We start from the raw sequence: 16,243 nt of genomic DNA on the forward strand, positions 1-16,243 counted from the left end.
GAGAGGCGGCCCGGGGAGCGCCGCTCGGTGCCTGCGGGCGGCAGGAGAGAGAGCCAGAGGCGGCGGCAGCTCCCGCGGGGACCCCCACGGCTGCCCGCCCTCCGCCGAGGTGCCTGCGAGCCCCCTCCGCCCCGCAGGGCGAGCCTCAGCGCCTGTTCTCGCTCTTAATTTCCCGTCCCCCGGCGGGGGAAGAGGAGGAGCAGCGGCGACGAGCCCTCCTGGGATCCCCCGAGGACGACGCGGAGGCGCCTGGAAAACCCCGAGCCCGACGAGGCGGCCCCCGCCGACCCCTCCACCCTCGGGGCCGCCGCAGCCTCCCAGCCTTGCGTGCGCCCCCGTCTTCCCGTCCGACTCCGGGCTTCACCCTGCGGGCAGGCTCGGGGAGGAGGCCGGAGGAAGCCGCCCGTGCCCCTGGCGGCGGGTGCGCGCATGGAGGCGCCGGGCGCGGAGCCGGCGCGGAGGGGGCGAGGAGCGGCTCCATGAGCGCCGCGGCCCTGCCGGGGATCGCCGCCTCGCCGGGCGTTTCCCTCCTGCCGCCGCCCGCCCTGCCCTGCCAGCGCTTCCGACCCTGAAGCCGGTCGGTTCTTCGTCGCCGTGAAAAAAACCACCACCACCACCACCACCAACAAAAAACCAAAAAAACTTTTGCGCAGCGGCCGAAGATGGAGGCTGCCGGGATGGATTATTTCTGCGAGCAGGTACAGCAGAAGGACGTGGGCCGCAGGATGCAGGTCGGCCCGGAGCTGCTGGAGTACCTGGGCGACCCGGCGAGGTCCTCCGATCTGGAGCAGGACCAGCAGCGCCTTGACAAAGTGATCGACGAATTGACAGGATGGGTCAACTCTAGTAATTTTAAGGTGAGGAGGCTGGTCGGCGGGGCTTGGTACAGGAAGACCATGATTCATCATGGTAGGGAGGTCCGGAGGTCCGGATTACTCTGTAATCGATACGAGCAGAAATACAACTAAATCTATAACAGTTTTTATCCCTCCCCCACAAAGGGGAATTCAGAAATTTTGGGAGGGGTTCGTTAACATTTTCTTGTTTCTATTTCTCTGTCCTAAAAGAAGCAGTAATGTTTGGGGGTGTTTTTTGTTTGGGTTCTTTTTTTGTTTGTTCGTTGTTGATTTTTTTTTATTATTTTTTTTAAAATCACTGGTTAAAAGGGTTTTTTTCCAGATACTTGGGTTGTGTTTCTTATTCTGAGAGAAGATAGGTAGTGATTTTTTTTACTTTTTTTTTTTTTTTTTTTGCTACCACTCCCATTCCATCGTCTCTGCACTTGGGTGTAACGTTTCCTGGGATTGCCTTGATTTTCTGTAGGCCGTAAAGAGTGCTGTTTGCCCGCGTTCGTATTACGCCGTGTGCGTTTTATACGATGTAATGAATAATTTGCTTCTTGGGATCCCTGTTGTAAATTTAAAGTTGCTCATATCGTCTTTAGGTGACTTTCCTGTACGTGGGAAGTTATATAGTATCTTTACAGCAGCCCAATGATGACTCACGTTTTGGTTGGGTTTTTTGTTTGTTTGTTTGTTTATTTGGGTTTTTTTTTCTGCGTTTTTAGGCTGACCTACGAGAAAACTGATCACTCCTGCGCACGCCTTTTGTAAGATTTGTAATTTTTTCTGACGGCGCTCAGCCGATAACGCAGTTGACAGCGCAGTTTTACTACCGAGGGCAAAAACCGTGTTCGCATTGGCGATTTCTCCCCCCCTCGTTCGGTGTGTGCGGGCGGGCGCTGCCGTCGCCGGGTGGCGATGTCGCTCCGCGGGTCCCTGTGCTCTGGTCCCCTCACCTCCCTCTCCTGCCCTGCGGGATGATTGACTTGCCCTTTGGGCCTTTGAACGTAGTGTAGTGAGGTTAATGTAATTTTTTCCTATTTGCTTAGGCTCAGGACGCAGGCCTGGGAGTAACTTGTAAGTGCCGTGTCTGTTCGTGAATTTTTTTTTTTTTAAATTTTTTTCTCTGTTGACTCTACAGTGCTGCGTACTTGCCAGTGTTTGCACACAGCACTTCTGAGTTTGAGGTCTGAAACCAATAGGGCTTAACCCTATTTGCACGTATGATTTAATTTATTTGGCAGTGTATTTGTCATTAAAGGTCAGGTTAACTTGAGGAAATGATGTGCTGGACAAGTATGATTTATTTGCTTTTTAATTTCTCACTTGAGAGCAGTTGTTGGTGGTAACTGATTACTGTGAAACCTAGGCAGGTGTTTAAAAATACCCTTTTGTGTAAAGACGACTAGATACTTATCTCAATGGGATAACGCAAAAATTTCTTTTCACACTTTTAAATTTACAAAATTGGGCATAAATACTTGAAATTTTCTTTTCAAGGTGTATTTGGCATAACACAATACATTCTGCTTGCTGTTGATGTGAGGTGACAGAACTCCTCAGCTGTTCCAACTGTAGGAGAAATGAGGACTATGCAGTACTTCAGGTCACAAGCCTCAGTCATACAAGATAAGGTTAAGAGTATTACGAATTCGAAGCGTTTTAAAAATAGTTTGCATAATAAATATTTTTTTTTAAAAATGTGTCCACTTACTGGTGGCTCTTTATACATACGCCATTCCAGTTCAAAGCGTATTATTAATATATACGTTAAATTGACTGCGACAGCACGAGATCTCGGATGTGTTGGATCAGTTCCAGTGTTCCTTGCTGTGGTGGTGACTGTCAGCATCTGCTGCTTCAGAAAGAAAATTAAAAACATTATGGAAAACTCTGGTTTCATCTTATTTCTTATCTTATATAAGCATAGATGTTACGTGTTTAAGTGGTAGATCTGAGCTTGTTATTAAACTCAGGGCCGGACTGATATCATAAGTAATGAGTACCACAGGCTTACATGTATTTTCAAGAAAAATATTGAAGTAATATTTATTTTGGATTACTGTATTTTTAATAAATTGTTGGTTACCCTTTCCTCTGCTGAGGAGTGGATACGTAGAGCACTTAGACAATTCCACTTAACCTCTCTTCTTATATTTTGCTGAAGGTCTTGCAGGTCTTCAAAGTCTCAGAGTAATTAATCCCTACCTGTTGATGTGGCTGTTTAATTGAGCAGTGATAATGGCTGGCAACTAGGAGCTCTAGGTTCAACTTCATGCTGTGCATGAGAAAACTTTCTATGAAATGCCACCCTAAAAAGTTTCTGGCTCGCATAACCAGAAGGGAAAGGATCTGGATAGAATAGGAAGGTTGATTTGGCAGACTTGATAACGAGTGGGGAAAAAGAAAATAGGTGTTCAGTAAACAAGCGTAGACTTGTTGTCAAGTTGTCTCAAAAAGATTTTGGCCATCTAAATAGTGCTTTTTTTTTTTCCTGAAGTTTGCAGCTATTTGTAGTGATTTAATAAACTGCCTGGCAATTCCAAGCTAAGAAAGCAGATAGGAAAACTTCTGAGTTCACCTGACTCATTCAAGTGGAAAACACAATTGCCAGTTTGAGTTACTGATAAATCAAAGAAGCGGGATTAAAAATGTGTTGGCTCATCTGCAAATGGTGTATGGAGTTGTAGTGAAAGTTGGTTGCAGAACACAAGGAGTGACCTAGAGAGAGAGAAATGAGTCATTTCAGAGGCTGACCTTAGTGGTCTGTGATGGGGACTTGAGTTACGATGTATATGCAGTCGGTGATAAATTAGCTTCCAAAGACTGTTGAAAACTTTGCAACATCAGGGACTACACAGATGTGCATAATTTAAGCTTTTATTTTGGATCTCATTAGAATGAAAGAGTTGCTCACTGAACTGAAAATTGTTTGCTTGGTGTCCTGGTACTGCAATCTGGTTTACTTCATATTGATTGGAACTGACCTCTCCCTACAACGTAGAGCTTTGGTGTTTGTTTTGTTTTTCTTGCAAAATCACCATTTTTCCCAAGACTGTGAGGAATAGTGGAGAAAAAAAATAAGGGCACTGAACTCTGAAATGTTTTTAAGGAGTTGGATGCAAAGTAGTAAGAGCTGGGTGATGGTATTTTTCTGCTGATATTCTTCTCAAACTCTGAAATATTTGGCAGTCTCAAAAAATTGGAGCAGTGCTAATGTTTGAGTTCAGGCTCTCGGGTGAACTTCAATCAGTAAATTAATTCCCCATTCTGAGAGTATCGCTATTGATGGATATTAGCTGGCTTTACTAGGTTAACCTGGATAGTCAGCTATGTATATATGAGCTTTAATTAACACATCTCTTGTGTCTCTCTTGTACTCGATAGTCACTTGAAATAATTACAAGATTATCTAACTTAGTACAGTCTGGTGGCTCAAACTGTTCTGTATCTGACTCAAGCAATCTGGAAATCTGCTTTGAACTTCTGCTAAAGAGATATGGGATGGAGAAATACTACTTTTCTAGTAGCGATTTGCAAATCTACTGTTAGCATGTTGTGAGGTTTTTTTTTAAGCCCACCAGAATTGAAGAGTTACCCTCTTAAAATTTACTTTTTGAGCATTAAAGCCACCTTTCGGTTCTTGATGCAAATCACACCTGATCAAAAAGCCTATGACTAAAATTCGGGTAGTTTCTTAAGGTAATTTTGTGTGAGAAGAATAATCAGTAATGCTTGTGACTGTGAGTCATATTTGGATTTCTTACCTTTGTAGTCCATATTTTACCTTGTTTTATTCCTCAGCTGCAGTAAGAAAATCATTAACAATTACTGGGTTTATGTCAGAGCAGCAGGTTATTTGCCATGCACAGAAAAAATACAATTTCACACTATCTGTTCCTGATAGTGCAGATAATCTGTTTATTTTAGGCAAATCCTTGGAGTTATCTTTTATTCTATGCTTCCTGTAGAGTTAGATTTTCCTTGGCTTTGTTTGTTTCAACATCAAATACTGTAAGATACTAAAATACCACTGATGTTTTTGCATTTTTGTAGTTCCTTGTTTTGGCAAGTATTTATTTTGATTTGTCTTTAGTTCAACAGAAGGCCAGCAGGAGGAGCGTTCAGTTTTCAGAAAGGAAGATTTAAACTGTAGTTTTGCAAATAGTTAAGTGGTTAGGATTTTTATCTGAAGTCCTCGCAAAGAGATAGCAGCAGTTATAACTTTGACTGTACGTAAGTATGTGAGGTAGAAGACAGAATTGAAAATTATGTCAGCAAAATACAGAGATCTGAAAAAAAAAAAGGAAAGTTCAGAAGTAAGAAATGTGAAGTCCTACATTTCAGGGAGGATAATCAAAGGCACTGGCGTGCAGGGTGTGAGGCATGTGATTGAGTAGCAGTCCCTAGGAGGAAAATGTGTGGGTTATCAGGATCTGAAGTTGAACACAAGCCGACATATGCTACACAAAAGGCAAATGCTGTAGTGAGTTGTAGGCCTGTAACCTGCAAGACAGAAGAATGGAATAAAAGAGGACACACTTCCACCTTAATTTTTCAGTTACTGGATAGATCCTGGTATTTCCTTAGTCTTTATCAAATAGTGGTAATTTAAATGTCTTTGGTGGAGGAAAAATGTTTGACTTTGAGCTCTTTGATGAATTTCATTATTCCTTTCTTCAAGTTGTTTCGCCTTGGCTATGTGGGAGCTACTGGCCTTATTTCTGTGCAAGGAGAATGTGGCTTGACCTGTCCATGTATGAATCCAGTTTTAGTTTTCAAGCTCAATGATTTGCTTCTTTGTCTTGAGTAATAATTATTGTTTTTTCATGTATTATTTATGTTCTGTTCATATAATGTTAAATAAACTATTGCATGTTAGCCAAATAATGAAGCAGATCTCCAGGAGGCAAGGGAAACTTGAAAGAAGTTTTAATTATATTAAGTTTCGTTAAAACTAATTCTGTCCAGCCTTTAATTAGGAACGTGGAACATATAGTTTCAAACTCTTGGTCATGTCCTCCAGAGGCAGAATTGACGGTTCTCAAATGTTCTGCAGCTGTGTGTAATCCAACCTAACTGTAGTCCCTGTTGAAACAGCAGCTCTGCTGCTCCTGTGGCCAGGCATTCTCACTCTCGTTCTTGGGGCAATTAACTTTCTGTTGATGTTGAATTCATTTTCCAGCTGATTTGACTGATGCTACGGGAGAGACAAATGCACCAGAGCAAATATGCCTGGAAGTCAAGAGGGAGAACAGGGCTCTCTCCCTCTTAGCCTGCAGTTTGATTGATCTGGGTGTGAACGGAGACCCTGGCCGAGCTCTGTGCAGGGTGCAAGCGGAGGGGTGCGTCCTTCAGAAGAGAATTCACAGCAGCCAACGCACGTCAGCCACACGCGGTTCAGCATTTGTTTTTAGCGGTGTTTCGGGTTTAAGCAGTTTGATTCCCAGGCTGCTGAACTGTGATGGTGCATCGCGCCATCATCGCTCTGAGGCCAGGGCTTGGGAGGCTGCACAGTGAACAGGCTCAGGGAGGAGATCTGGCCAAGAAGAAGGTGCTTTTTCTTGTTCATTTGTTGGACTAGTTTCCTAAAGCAGGTTACTGTTCAGCTGCATGAATACTCATCTCCTCTCAGAAGAATAGCTGGTGCCAGGAGTAGGAGTAAGTAGCAGAGAATGGGAATCACTGTATGTTTAATACAATTGAATAAGAGGAAGTGGGAAAGAAAATAGGAGACCTTGGGCACGAAAAGAATGATATTCTTTTGGAAGAACTAAGTCCTAAAATAAAGTGTTTCTTTGTTTTGCTCCATCAACATGCCTAGAAAGGCTTTCAAGTGCATTTTTCTTTGGGGGGGGGAAGCTATTTCCTTTTTTTTTTTAATTATTTATTCTAAAGAGAAATACCATGCATCCCATTGTCTTCCCACTGAGCCTTGCTTTTAAAGAGGCTTTGTCTTCAAACTTTTTCTACTGCAGCACATAGAGTTTAAGCCAGGCAATTTAAAAAAGAAAATGGCTTAAAATGTCAGGTGTTGCTGTATGTCATACTTTTGTTTTATGCTCACTCTCCTCGGAACAATGTCTATGAAAAATTTATGACAGTGGTCAAGGGAGGAATGTTTAATATACATAGGAGCAAACTGCGGATATTCCTATAATGGATCAAGCTGGAGGTAGTGCACGGCACATTTTAGAGTAGGGGTCCCTGGATTGTCCACAGAATACAGAACAATTTGGAGTCCGAACTCAAGTCAGTTTGAGAGATTTTTAAATAATGGAAGGTTGTAAACATTTTTGCAGTAACCATTTTGAGTGTTACACTAATGTGTTCTTCAAAATTGGGCCAATGTTTCTTAATTAATGAAGGGGAAAGGAACGTTACAGTTTCCATCACGGGGAAAGGGCAGTTAAACATTTTTTTGGGGTTTGTTTTTTGGTTTTTTTTTTATATAAGCTTTAACATTTTAATGACAGCACCATGCTTGCTTGTTTTGGCTGCTGTACAGGAGAGGTCAAAATAACAAGGACCTCCCAGATCTACGCCTGTTGAGAAGGACCTCTGAGGAAACCAAGCCTTCTCAGTGCTGAACCACACTCCTCAGTCTCTGGATAAATACGGGTGATTCAATCAGTAATCCTCTGGTGGTATGGTTACTTGCACTGCAATGCTGAAATTATTTGTGGTTGGCCATCACAGAAGGGTAATGAAAGGAAGATTATCATAAGAAGTTTGGTAGTCTATACCCCTTTTGAGAAAGTGAGGGTTGCAGCTGATGTGTAGTTTTAACAGTATCAAAGATTGGATACTCTCAGGAGAATCTTAGCTCCTAGTTCAAGTTATACTTGCAAAATGTTGAAGTCAGTAAACTTGGATTTTTAGATAGAGGAGGTTTTGCATTTGCTGAAGAGCTCACGACTCAAATTGTTGAGCTTGAAGACTTTGCTAGATTACCAGCAACCTCCCTCCTTGCAATGTGATGCGATAGACATTAAAAAACAATTGTATGCATCTTTGCAAGTGTGTCATTTGTACTCTTGAAGATGAAAGAAGCAAGAGAATGGAAATAAAGCTTTCTTGTCAGCTAAAATATCTAACGTACAGATGACGCGTGTGGTAGCTTCAGCAGCCAGGGTTGCAGTTTTGGCTGCTGTCAGCAGAGGCAGCTGCTCAGCTGATGCTGAGTGGGAGGATTGCAGCAACGCGCTTTCTTGTACAAGGGAGAACAGAGTCTGAAGATGACCAGGCTGGGACTGAAGAAGCAAAAAGGAACGACATGGACCTATTGGAGAGGGTCCAGAGGAGGCCACCAATATGTTCAGAGGGCTGGAACAGCTCTACTGTGAGGACAGGCTGAGAAAGTTGGGGTTGTTCAGCCTGGAGAAGAAGAGGGTCTAAGGAGACATTACTGTGGCCTTTCAGTACTTAAAAGGGGCCTGTAAGAAAGATGGGGACAGACTTTAGCAGGGACTGCTGCGACAGGACAAGGGGTAATGGTTTTAAACTAAAAGAGGGGAGATTCAGGCTAGACATGAGGAAGAAACTTTTTACAGTGAGGGTGGTGAAACACTGGCCCAGGTTGCCCAGAGTGGTGGTAGATGCCCCATCCCTGGAGACACTCAAGGCCAGGCTGGATGGGGCTCTGAGCAACCTGATCTGGTTGACGATGTCCCTGCTCATTGCAGGGGGGTTGGACTGGATGACCTTTGAAGGTCCCTTCCAACCCAAACTATTCTATGGTAACCACCTGGGCTGAATAAATGACCCAGGAAAAATGGAAGCGTCCTTCTGCCCATGGATCCAGGGGCAGTTTTTGGTACCTGCAAACTTTTGGGTTAAGGGCAAGAGTGGAATATGGGTAGATCCCAGTGAAGTGGGTGGAGAGAATTAGAATGGGAAGCAGTAAAGTGAGCAAAAAGTGATTGAGTATCCTGGTGAAATAGGAGAGAAGTGTATTCAGGGAGGTGAGTAAAGAGAACGAGGAATAAGAAACTTCAAGAAGTGAAGCAGAAGAGACTGCTCATACATATACATGTTTTGGTCTCATATTTAGCTACTTGCAAGGTGCTTGAGATTATTTCAGAATTGAGAAAGTACACCTTTAGGCTTGGCTGGCAATACTTAAACAAAAAAAAAATCTCATTATGTTCTTGCATATGTCTTATTCCAGCATTGCAGTGCTGGAACAATGCTTGTTCTTGCAGGGTGTAGTTGTTTCGCATGCTGTCTTGTTTTTGTCAGTTGATTGTTAGTGATACCACAGCTGTCCCCATGGTGACAGGAAGTCCAGTGCCTTAACTCTATTCTTTTGGAGTTCCAAATAGTGACCTCTGTAATTCTCCCACTAAATTCTCATGACTAGTTTGCAGATTGTGATCTGCAGAATCTATACAGTTCAGAGATCCTATGACCAAATCCAAGGACGTTCATTTTAAGGTCATTTTGGCAACTCATGTAACTAGAGATGGTTTCCTGGCAGTGTCCTGTCCCTGGATGTCCCCTACAGGGATCGGAAATTGCAGAGTCATGGCGAGAGTAGTAATAAGCATGCATGGTTAACCAGGTATGGTTTGAAGAGCAGTATTTCTTTTCCTAGCAAAGACTTCTATGCCTGGACGTTGCCCACAGAAGAGCAGTGGCAATGCTGGAAAGAGTACGTAGAAGGAGCGGTGGAAAAGGAGCAAGCTGCAGAGCAAGAAATAAGCTCATTTCCTAATCACTTGCTCACTTCATAATCATGTTTTGGTTGGAACCTCTTGATTTCACTAAAGAGTCTGGTCCTTTCCGGATCAGATAAAATATTTCTCAGTTGGACTGGCAATTTTGTTGTGATCTAGGAAGTCAAGGATGGCCTTGAACACTGGCTTGTTAAAGCGTATCTCAACAACTAACCAAATCCAGTTCAAACAAGCCTAAATTTCTTCTCCACTGTGAACCTCAAAAGCAGTATTTAAATGCGTCAAACAATAGTGAGCTGATGAATCAGTCTCAACATACAAAGGCTCCTTCTAGGCAGCAGGCAAAAGGCTTAATGAATGCAGAGTAAGAAACAGATCCAACCCTTCTAATCCCAGAAAGAACACATCCCTCATTGGAGCTGGTGGGGAAACAGCCGTGATGGCGAGAGGTTTTTCTGTTGGTAGTGGAAGGACTGTGTTGGTATGCGGTCCCACACCATGTCTGAGAGCTTGGAGCCTTTTTCTTGCAGATCAGTTCTGCCTTGACTTGTGGAGTGGTGTGTGTGGTGTTTTACTTTTGGTTGGTTTGGTTTTTTGGTTGGTTGGTTTTGTTTTGTATGCTGCTCATGTGGCCCCATATGAATTGTTAAGGACTCCTTCCAAAGGGCTGCTTGAACACTGCGTGGATCATACCCACCAGGAGATGCTGAAACTCAGAACATTGTGTGTCAAAGCGGAGAAATGTTAAGACTGATTTACAAAAACAGTAAGAGGTAGTTTATTTGGAATACTCTGCAGTGGTGTGCTTCAGCTGACTTGCTTTGAAATGTGGAATGAGAGCCAGTTCTGTAGCTGGAGCAGTTTCCTGTTACTTCCATCCTGAAGTCACATTGGACTTTCTCACTCTGCAGATATTGTGATGTTTCGTACCTGTTATCTTTTCAAAGTTGCCAACCATAGAGGACTTTCTATGAGCTAAAGAATAACCATCATGTTGTAGTTAGAGGATTGCTCCTTTAAAACCATAGTAACCTGTTCCCTTACCTCTCATCTGTAAAGGTTCTTTTTCAGTAGCTGTTAAAGAGATGAGAATTTCGCAGCAGTGTTTGTTACATTTTTGCATTTCTAAAAGCCAGGGTGGGTGTCATACCTTACTCTGACTTACAAAGGTATCTTTTGAAAGCTTTATTTCATCTCGTGCAGTCTGAACAATATATTTTTGTACAGTAAGGACCTCACAAGACAAAACTACTCTTTGAGATATTTAAATTGATAGTATTTACTGAAGTGTCTTATGTACACTAATTATTGAAGTAGAACCCCTGCTGCATTCATTAAGCAAATCTTTGGCTCTTTGCAACTGTCTGTCAGTGTCATATTGGCAACTGGTTGAATGGTTAATCAAGAAAATTGTGACTTGCGTCATAAGGGGTGATTAAGCTTTACCCATTCACAGGGAGGGATACTAAAATATGGAATATGCAGGCATTATCTCAGTGGGTGCTCTTGATCAAAATAAAATGGTAATACAGAAAGGAAATACAAGTGATCAGATTTTTTGTTGGCAATAATGGTCATGGCAGGATGAACAGCTGTTTGTCTAGCAGTTATTAAGCCTCTGACCCTTAGGCATATGGAGGTTCAAATCTTTTGTACGGCCACTGTTTTTACACAGGTGAGTTGTCAAAAACAAGCAATCCCACCCCCAACCAAAACGAACCAACCAAAAAAACAAGGCAAAAATAATCCCACAAACCACGTCCAACCCCTAGAGGCTAAGCACTGGAGGAATTAACCAAGAAATACACCTTACTCAGAATTCTTCTTTGGAATTAGTAAATAGTAGATATGTAGTAAAAAACAAACAAACAAAACAACAGCCACATGCTTTACTTTTTAAAATCTCTGAACTGCTGTTGTTGGGAATGGTAAAAGTCATCAAGAGAAAATTTAGAAAGAGAATCAACTGTGTGGAGAAGAGAGAGACTCTCTGTAAGTACCTTTACAGAAGGCAAGGCTGCAGTTTGTGTATTAATAGACCCCAAAATACTTTAACAGGAAAGGTATCTCAAAAGTTGTCACTGGAAGACAAGTCTAAGGTTGGGTTTGTAGTCAGGAAAGAGACACATAGGAAAACAGTGTATATCCAGAATAAATTTCTTATTTCTTTCAGGCGTCACTATTTAGATTGAGACTTTTGTCTTGAGTGTCATATAGTTTGACAACCTGGAAAAGAACATTAAAGGAAACGGCTTTAGGGAAGCCTTGACATTACCATTAAAGCCGACTTATATTTTTTGTTTAAGTTAGTTATCAATTATAGTATTCTGTTATCTCATCCTAAACTGTAGACACAATCACTTGTTGGCAAGTGTTAATTTAAGCCAGTTATGCCATCCACTTATATTTGCTATTTTCTGTTTTAATATGTAATAAAATTGTGTAAATTTCCAAGTAAGTTGTACCAGCTTGGGACAAAGTTTTGTACATACTGTTTAAAGGAGATCTGTTGTACTAATACTGAATTTATTTAAATCAGTTTAATTATGTGTTTGCTTCAGATCCTAGATTTTATGGAGACCTTATTTGTCTAGTTTCCCGTGGAAACAAGGCGCATGTGATCCCCCGTGTGCGTGGGCCGTGTGTATTCCCATTCGTCTCCAGTCAAATTCTTTTTGGCCTGTTGTCTAGTGTGGACAGCTGTGACAGATGAGGATCTTAAAGAAACAGAGCTGTCCAAGAAAATGTAGTTCCAAGTTTTATGAAAGTAAAAAGCTAATGGAGGGGAATAATTCTGCTCATGTCCTTGTGGGGAAAAAACTTGCAGTGTGTGTCTTATTAGAAAACAAAGAGGAGGAAAAACTCTTGTGAATGCCCGAGCTTCAGGAGATCCTTCCTTTGGCATTTGCACCTTCATAGGCAGCAAACTGAGTTAACTACACGGTGTGAAAATGCAGGTTCTGGTGCTCATAATGAACTATTGTAGGAAATTAAGGATAAAGTCTTGGAACAGCATGCAGGATAGTTAAGAGTTTTAAAAAAAGTGTCCTGACTTGTTACAATAAAGTTTAACTGATCATTTCTGACCACATTTTTGTTTCTATATTAGTGGATATTGTTCTCTCATCTAGTTTCTGTTTATAGGTGGAAACTTCCTCACAATCTCAGTTGTATTTTTTTTTTTTTTTTTTTGAACAAGAGCAAATGAATTAAAAACTTCCCTAGCTTAACAAGCAGGTGGACAAATGGTGTGGTCTGAACTGCTAGGGAAGGCAGTATTAGCTTTTCTCTATTGTTTTCTTTTGGGAGTTTGGAAAAAAATGTAATGACCTTAGTGGATGAGCTAAGTAGCTAGATTGAAGGAAGCTCTAAGAATCTGGGAAACTGTTTAAACCATGTTTGCGTGGTGGTCTCAGCCTGGTAACTGCAGCCTACCTCCTGCTCCCCCACTCTCCCCGTCCCCTTTTTTTTTTTATATTGTTGTTAAGGCATTCTGTTTGTTTTTTCTTTCAGCAACTTAGAAAGCTGCAGAAGAGGTAAGGCCTAAAGCCTTACTGGTACCTGTTTCAAAGGAATTTTGACTTTTAGTTGATACTGAGAAAGCCTTCGAGAGTCATCTTTTAAAGAAAATGGGGGACAGAACTGCAGTCCAAAGACATATTCCAGAGGGGGAAAAAAAAAAGCGCTCAGTCCTTATAATTCTTAATTTGAATTTTAATAATTTTTAGTTGAAAATACTAAAACATTGGATTTCTAATACTTATTTTCTTTCTGGTTTAAGACAAGTACTGAAAAATCTTCACTGCTCTGGTATATGTAAATATACTTGATCAATTTCAAACATATTCTGATAACTATCTTAATGAAAACTTTCAAAGAATTGTCAGCTCTCTAATTTGAACTTTATTTTTAGGCTAAGATAGAGTCTTTCAGCATGCTTGCATATATATATGTCTAATTTCTTTAAAATATAAAGAATATAAAGAATATAAAATATATATAAAATATAAAGAATTACTTAGTGATCTGTTTTGAATATGTAATGCTTTTGTTTCAACAGGTATCATTACTGGGATTAGATGTTTTAGGTGCCTTTGTCGACAGACTATCAGGACGCTTTAAACCCTATATAGGAACTGGTAAGTTAAATATAACTCTTTTTCTTAAGACCAAAAAGTAACAGACACTTTTTTTTTTCTGTCCCCTAGCAGCTGAAGTGTAACATATTGAAAGCTTTTTGAGCTAATTATACAGGATGTTTCAAAAAGATGGACTCAATTTCAAAGCAGTATACAGGGTGTTTCAGAAAGATGGACGCAATTTGAAATCACTATATCTCTGCAACCACAAACTACCCATGAATGAAACTCTTGCCGCTTGAAAGGGAGGGGCATAGAGTTTCAAATGGTAACTGCTAGATGCCTCTCCCAGCCATTTGTAAGTTTTTGTTTAATTGTAACATTGCTGTAGTGAAATACACTGCTTTGGAATTGGGTCCATCTTTATGAAACATCGTGCAATATATTGGTAGGCATCTTATTGCTGTTGTTGGAATTCAAATAATTTTATATTAACTTGTAAATATTCATTTGTCATGCAGTCACTGATTTCTAGATGGTGGCTGGGATTTTTTTAAAGGTTTGAGGAAAAACTTAAAAGTAATTAGTTTCGTACTATGTAGTTGCTTATCGCTCCCATGCTAGGTACTTGCTTACTGCTTCCCAAGACAGTCATCTAAAAATTACATGGGAATGTAAGTCCTATCTTGAACTTGTGTTAAAGATTGAAGGTTTTATTTGTAGATCGTTTTAATTAGAGCCTTACGTCTGGTGAAGCCTGTGGTTTCAGAGTACTGTGTGGTCCACCTCCTGTTTCATAACTGGACTGTAGCATTTAGACTAAACTTTTTATGGGATTAAAAAAAAGTACTAACTGTTATTCTTTTGTTAAATGTTTACTGAAATGAATTTCAAATTAATGGATCTACATGTGCCTGAGTGTGAAACAGCTGTTTTGGGAAGTACAAGCAAACAGCGCTGCTCAGCTCATTTTGCTGATGTCCTTGAAAGCAGATAGTGATACTAGGGCATTAATGTTGGTGTTATATCACTGGCTATTTTTAACAGAAGTTTCTAGCTTAATGTCCTTTTCCAAAATTTGCGTGAATTATCTTGCATCTTGTTCCCACATGCCCAGCTATATTGAATTGTCTGTCAAAATGTTAAGCTTCCTCTTCTTTGTGTCTACTTTTGTATTTAAGAGTTAAGAAATCAGTAAAATTTAAAGTTTAGGAATACAAAGCATAGTTTATAACAAGTTACTAACTAAAATTGTTGAAAGCATATTTTGGGATGGTGTAGAACTACTGCAACAGTGTGCTACAGAATTTAAATCCATTTTGTTGCAGAGGTTTTTTTCTTTGGCTGGGTAGTTTTGTATTGCAGCAGTGTAAGGGAACCAGAGGTGTATTGTGCTATGCAGAATACTGATTTCTGAATAGTCTCCATTTCGCTAGCTATGGTAAACTTCAGAGTGTTACTCTGGCTTGGTTTATATTTTAGTGGTGTGCAGAAATTAAAATTACAGCAACTTCGAGATTGGAAAGCTTTTTTCATTTCTTCTGTGTTGTTTTTTTTCTTCCTAAGTGCGAACTATTTGAGAATAGGTTGAAAATAATAATTTTTTTCGTCCCAGGATTTGAGTAGTTTGAGATTATGAGCAAATGGAAGATTTAAATTCCAGTACTCAGTAGCATTTATATTAAAAAAAAAAAAAGTATTCTTGGCACTGAATGACTATCGAACATGTGTAACATCAATAGACATCTGAAGCTGTGTATTCCAGAAGTACTTTTTAGAAAAGCTGAGTAGTAGTGCCTTCAACTGAAACTGAGCATCACCAGAAACAAGACCGGTAGAGTGCATTATGTTGAACATGCAAGTCTCTGTTGTGTATGATCAACTTTTATATAAGCTTAACAGACACTGAAATGTTAGTATCAGTAAAGGCAGAAAACAAATCTTTATTTTAGATGACTTTTTAAAAGAGTGATTTATAGGATGAATTCTCTTCAGTTGGTGGCTGTCTCTCCAAGTCTTACAACAAGATTGGTACCATTTTCAGTTTTTATCAGTGAAGCAATGATACAAAAACTTCATTGTAAGTGTCTGGGAGTGTGGATGGTCTGGGGTTTATGAGAGTAATTAAAAGCACGCTGGTGAGCAAGAAAACTGCTTCCTTCAACCAAACTTAAAGAACCAGCAGTTTCCCAAATCATGTTCTGTTGACTCCGCAGATTTGGCTTCTAACGTAATCTGAGAATGAGTCCAGTCAGTCAGATCAAAGACTCGTGTCTGACAGGGATCCGTTTGCAGATGCCTGAGAAGAAAGTGAGGACAGAACAAACGCATTGGTAATACCTTCAGTATGAAGCCCTAGCTGTCAGCAGTCTTGCAGCTTAGGGCCAGCTAAGGCAGATAGTATCTTCAGTGTCTCCCCTGTTTTCTTATAGCTTTATCTGGTTGGTTTTTGAACCCACGTAGACTTTTGGCTTCTACAGTGTTCTGTAGTAATGCTTAATTAGGCAGAACTCTTCTTCTGGAGTGGCTGCCTGATAACTTTGTGCTTGCTAGACCCTGTGTTAGAGAGGTGAGCCATCCTTTCTTGTTGACTGCCAGTCTCCATTTTACGGATCTCTGCTGTGCCTCTCCTCTGCTATCCCTT

At 40.8% G+C, this 16,243-nt stretch overlaps 1 protein-coding gene across 6 annotated transcripts in view; it reads left to right on the forward strand.

The window, feature by feature from the left end:
* The first annotated feature begins 649 nt into the window (after positions 1 to 649).
* CLASP2 (cytoplasmic linker associated protein 2) overlaps positions 650 to 16,243 on the forward strand; it is a 151,714-nt gene continuing 136,120 nt past the window's right edge. For all 6 annotated transcript variants that reach the window (XM_065627458.1, XM_065627457.1, XM_065627462.1 and 3 more), the window contains exons 1-2: positions 650 to 857; positions 13,581 to 13,659. In XM_065627458.1, the coding sequence (XP_065483530.1) occupies positions 663 to 857; positions 13,581 to 13,659 (274 nt within the window). In that variant the 5' untranslated portion in view covers positions 650 to 662. The remainder of the gene's footprint in view (positions 858 to 13,580; positions 13,660 to 16,243) is intronic.

This window comes from Caloenas nicobarica, chromosome 2, assembly GCF_036013445.1.
Source record: "Caloenas nicobarica isolate bCalNic1 chromosome 2, bCalNic1.hap1, whole genome shotgun sequence".
In the NCBI taxonomy this organism is placed as follows: Eukaryota; Metazoa; Chordata; class Aves; order Columbiformes; family Columbidae; genus Caloenas; species Caloenas nicobarica.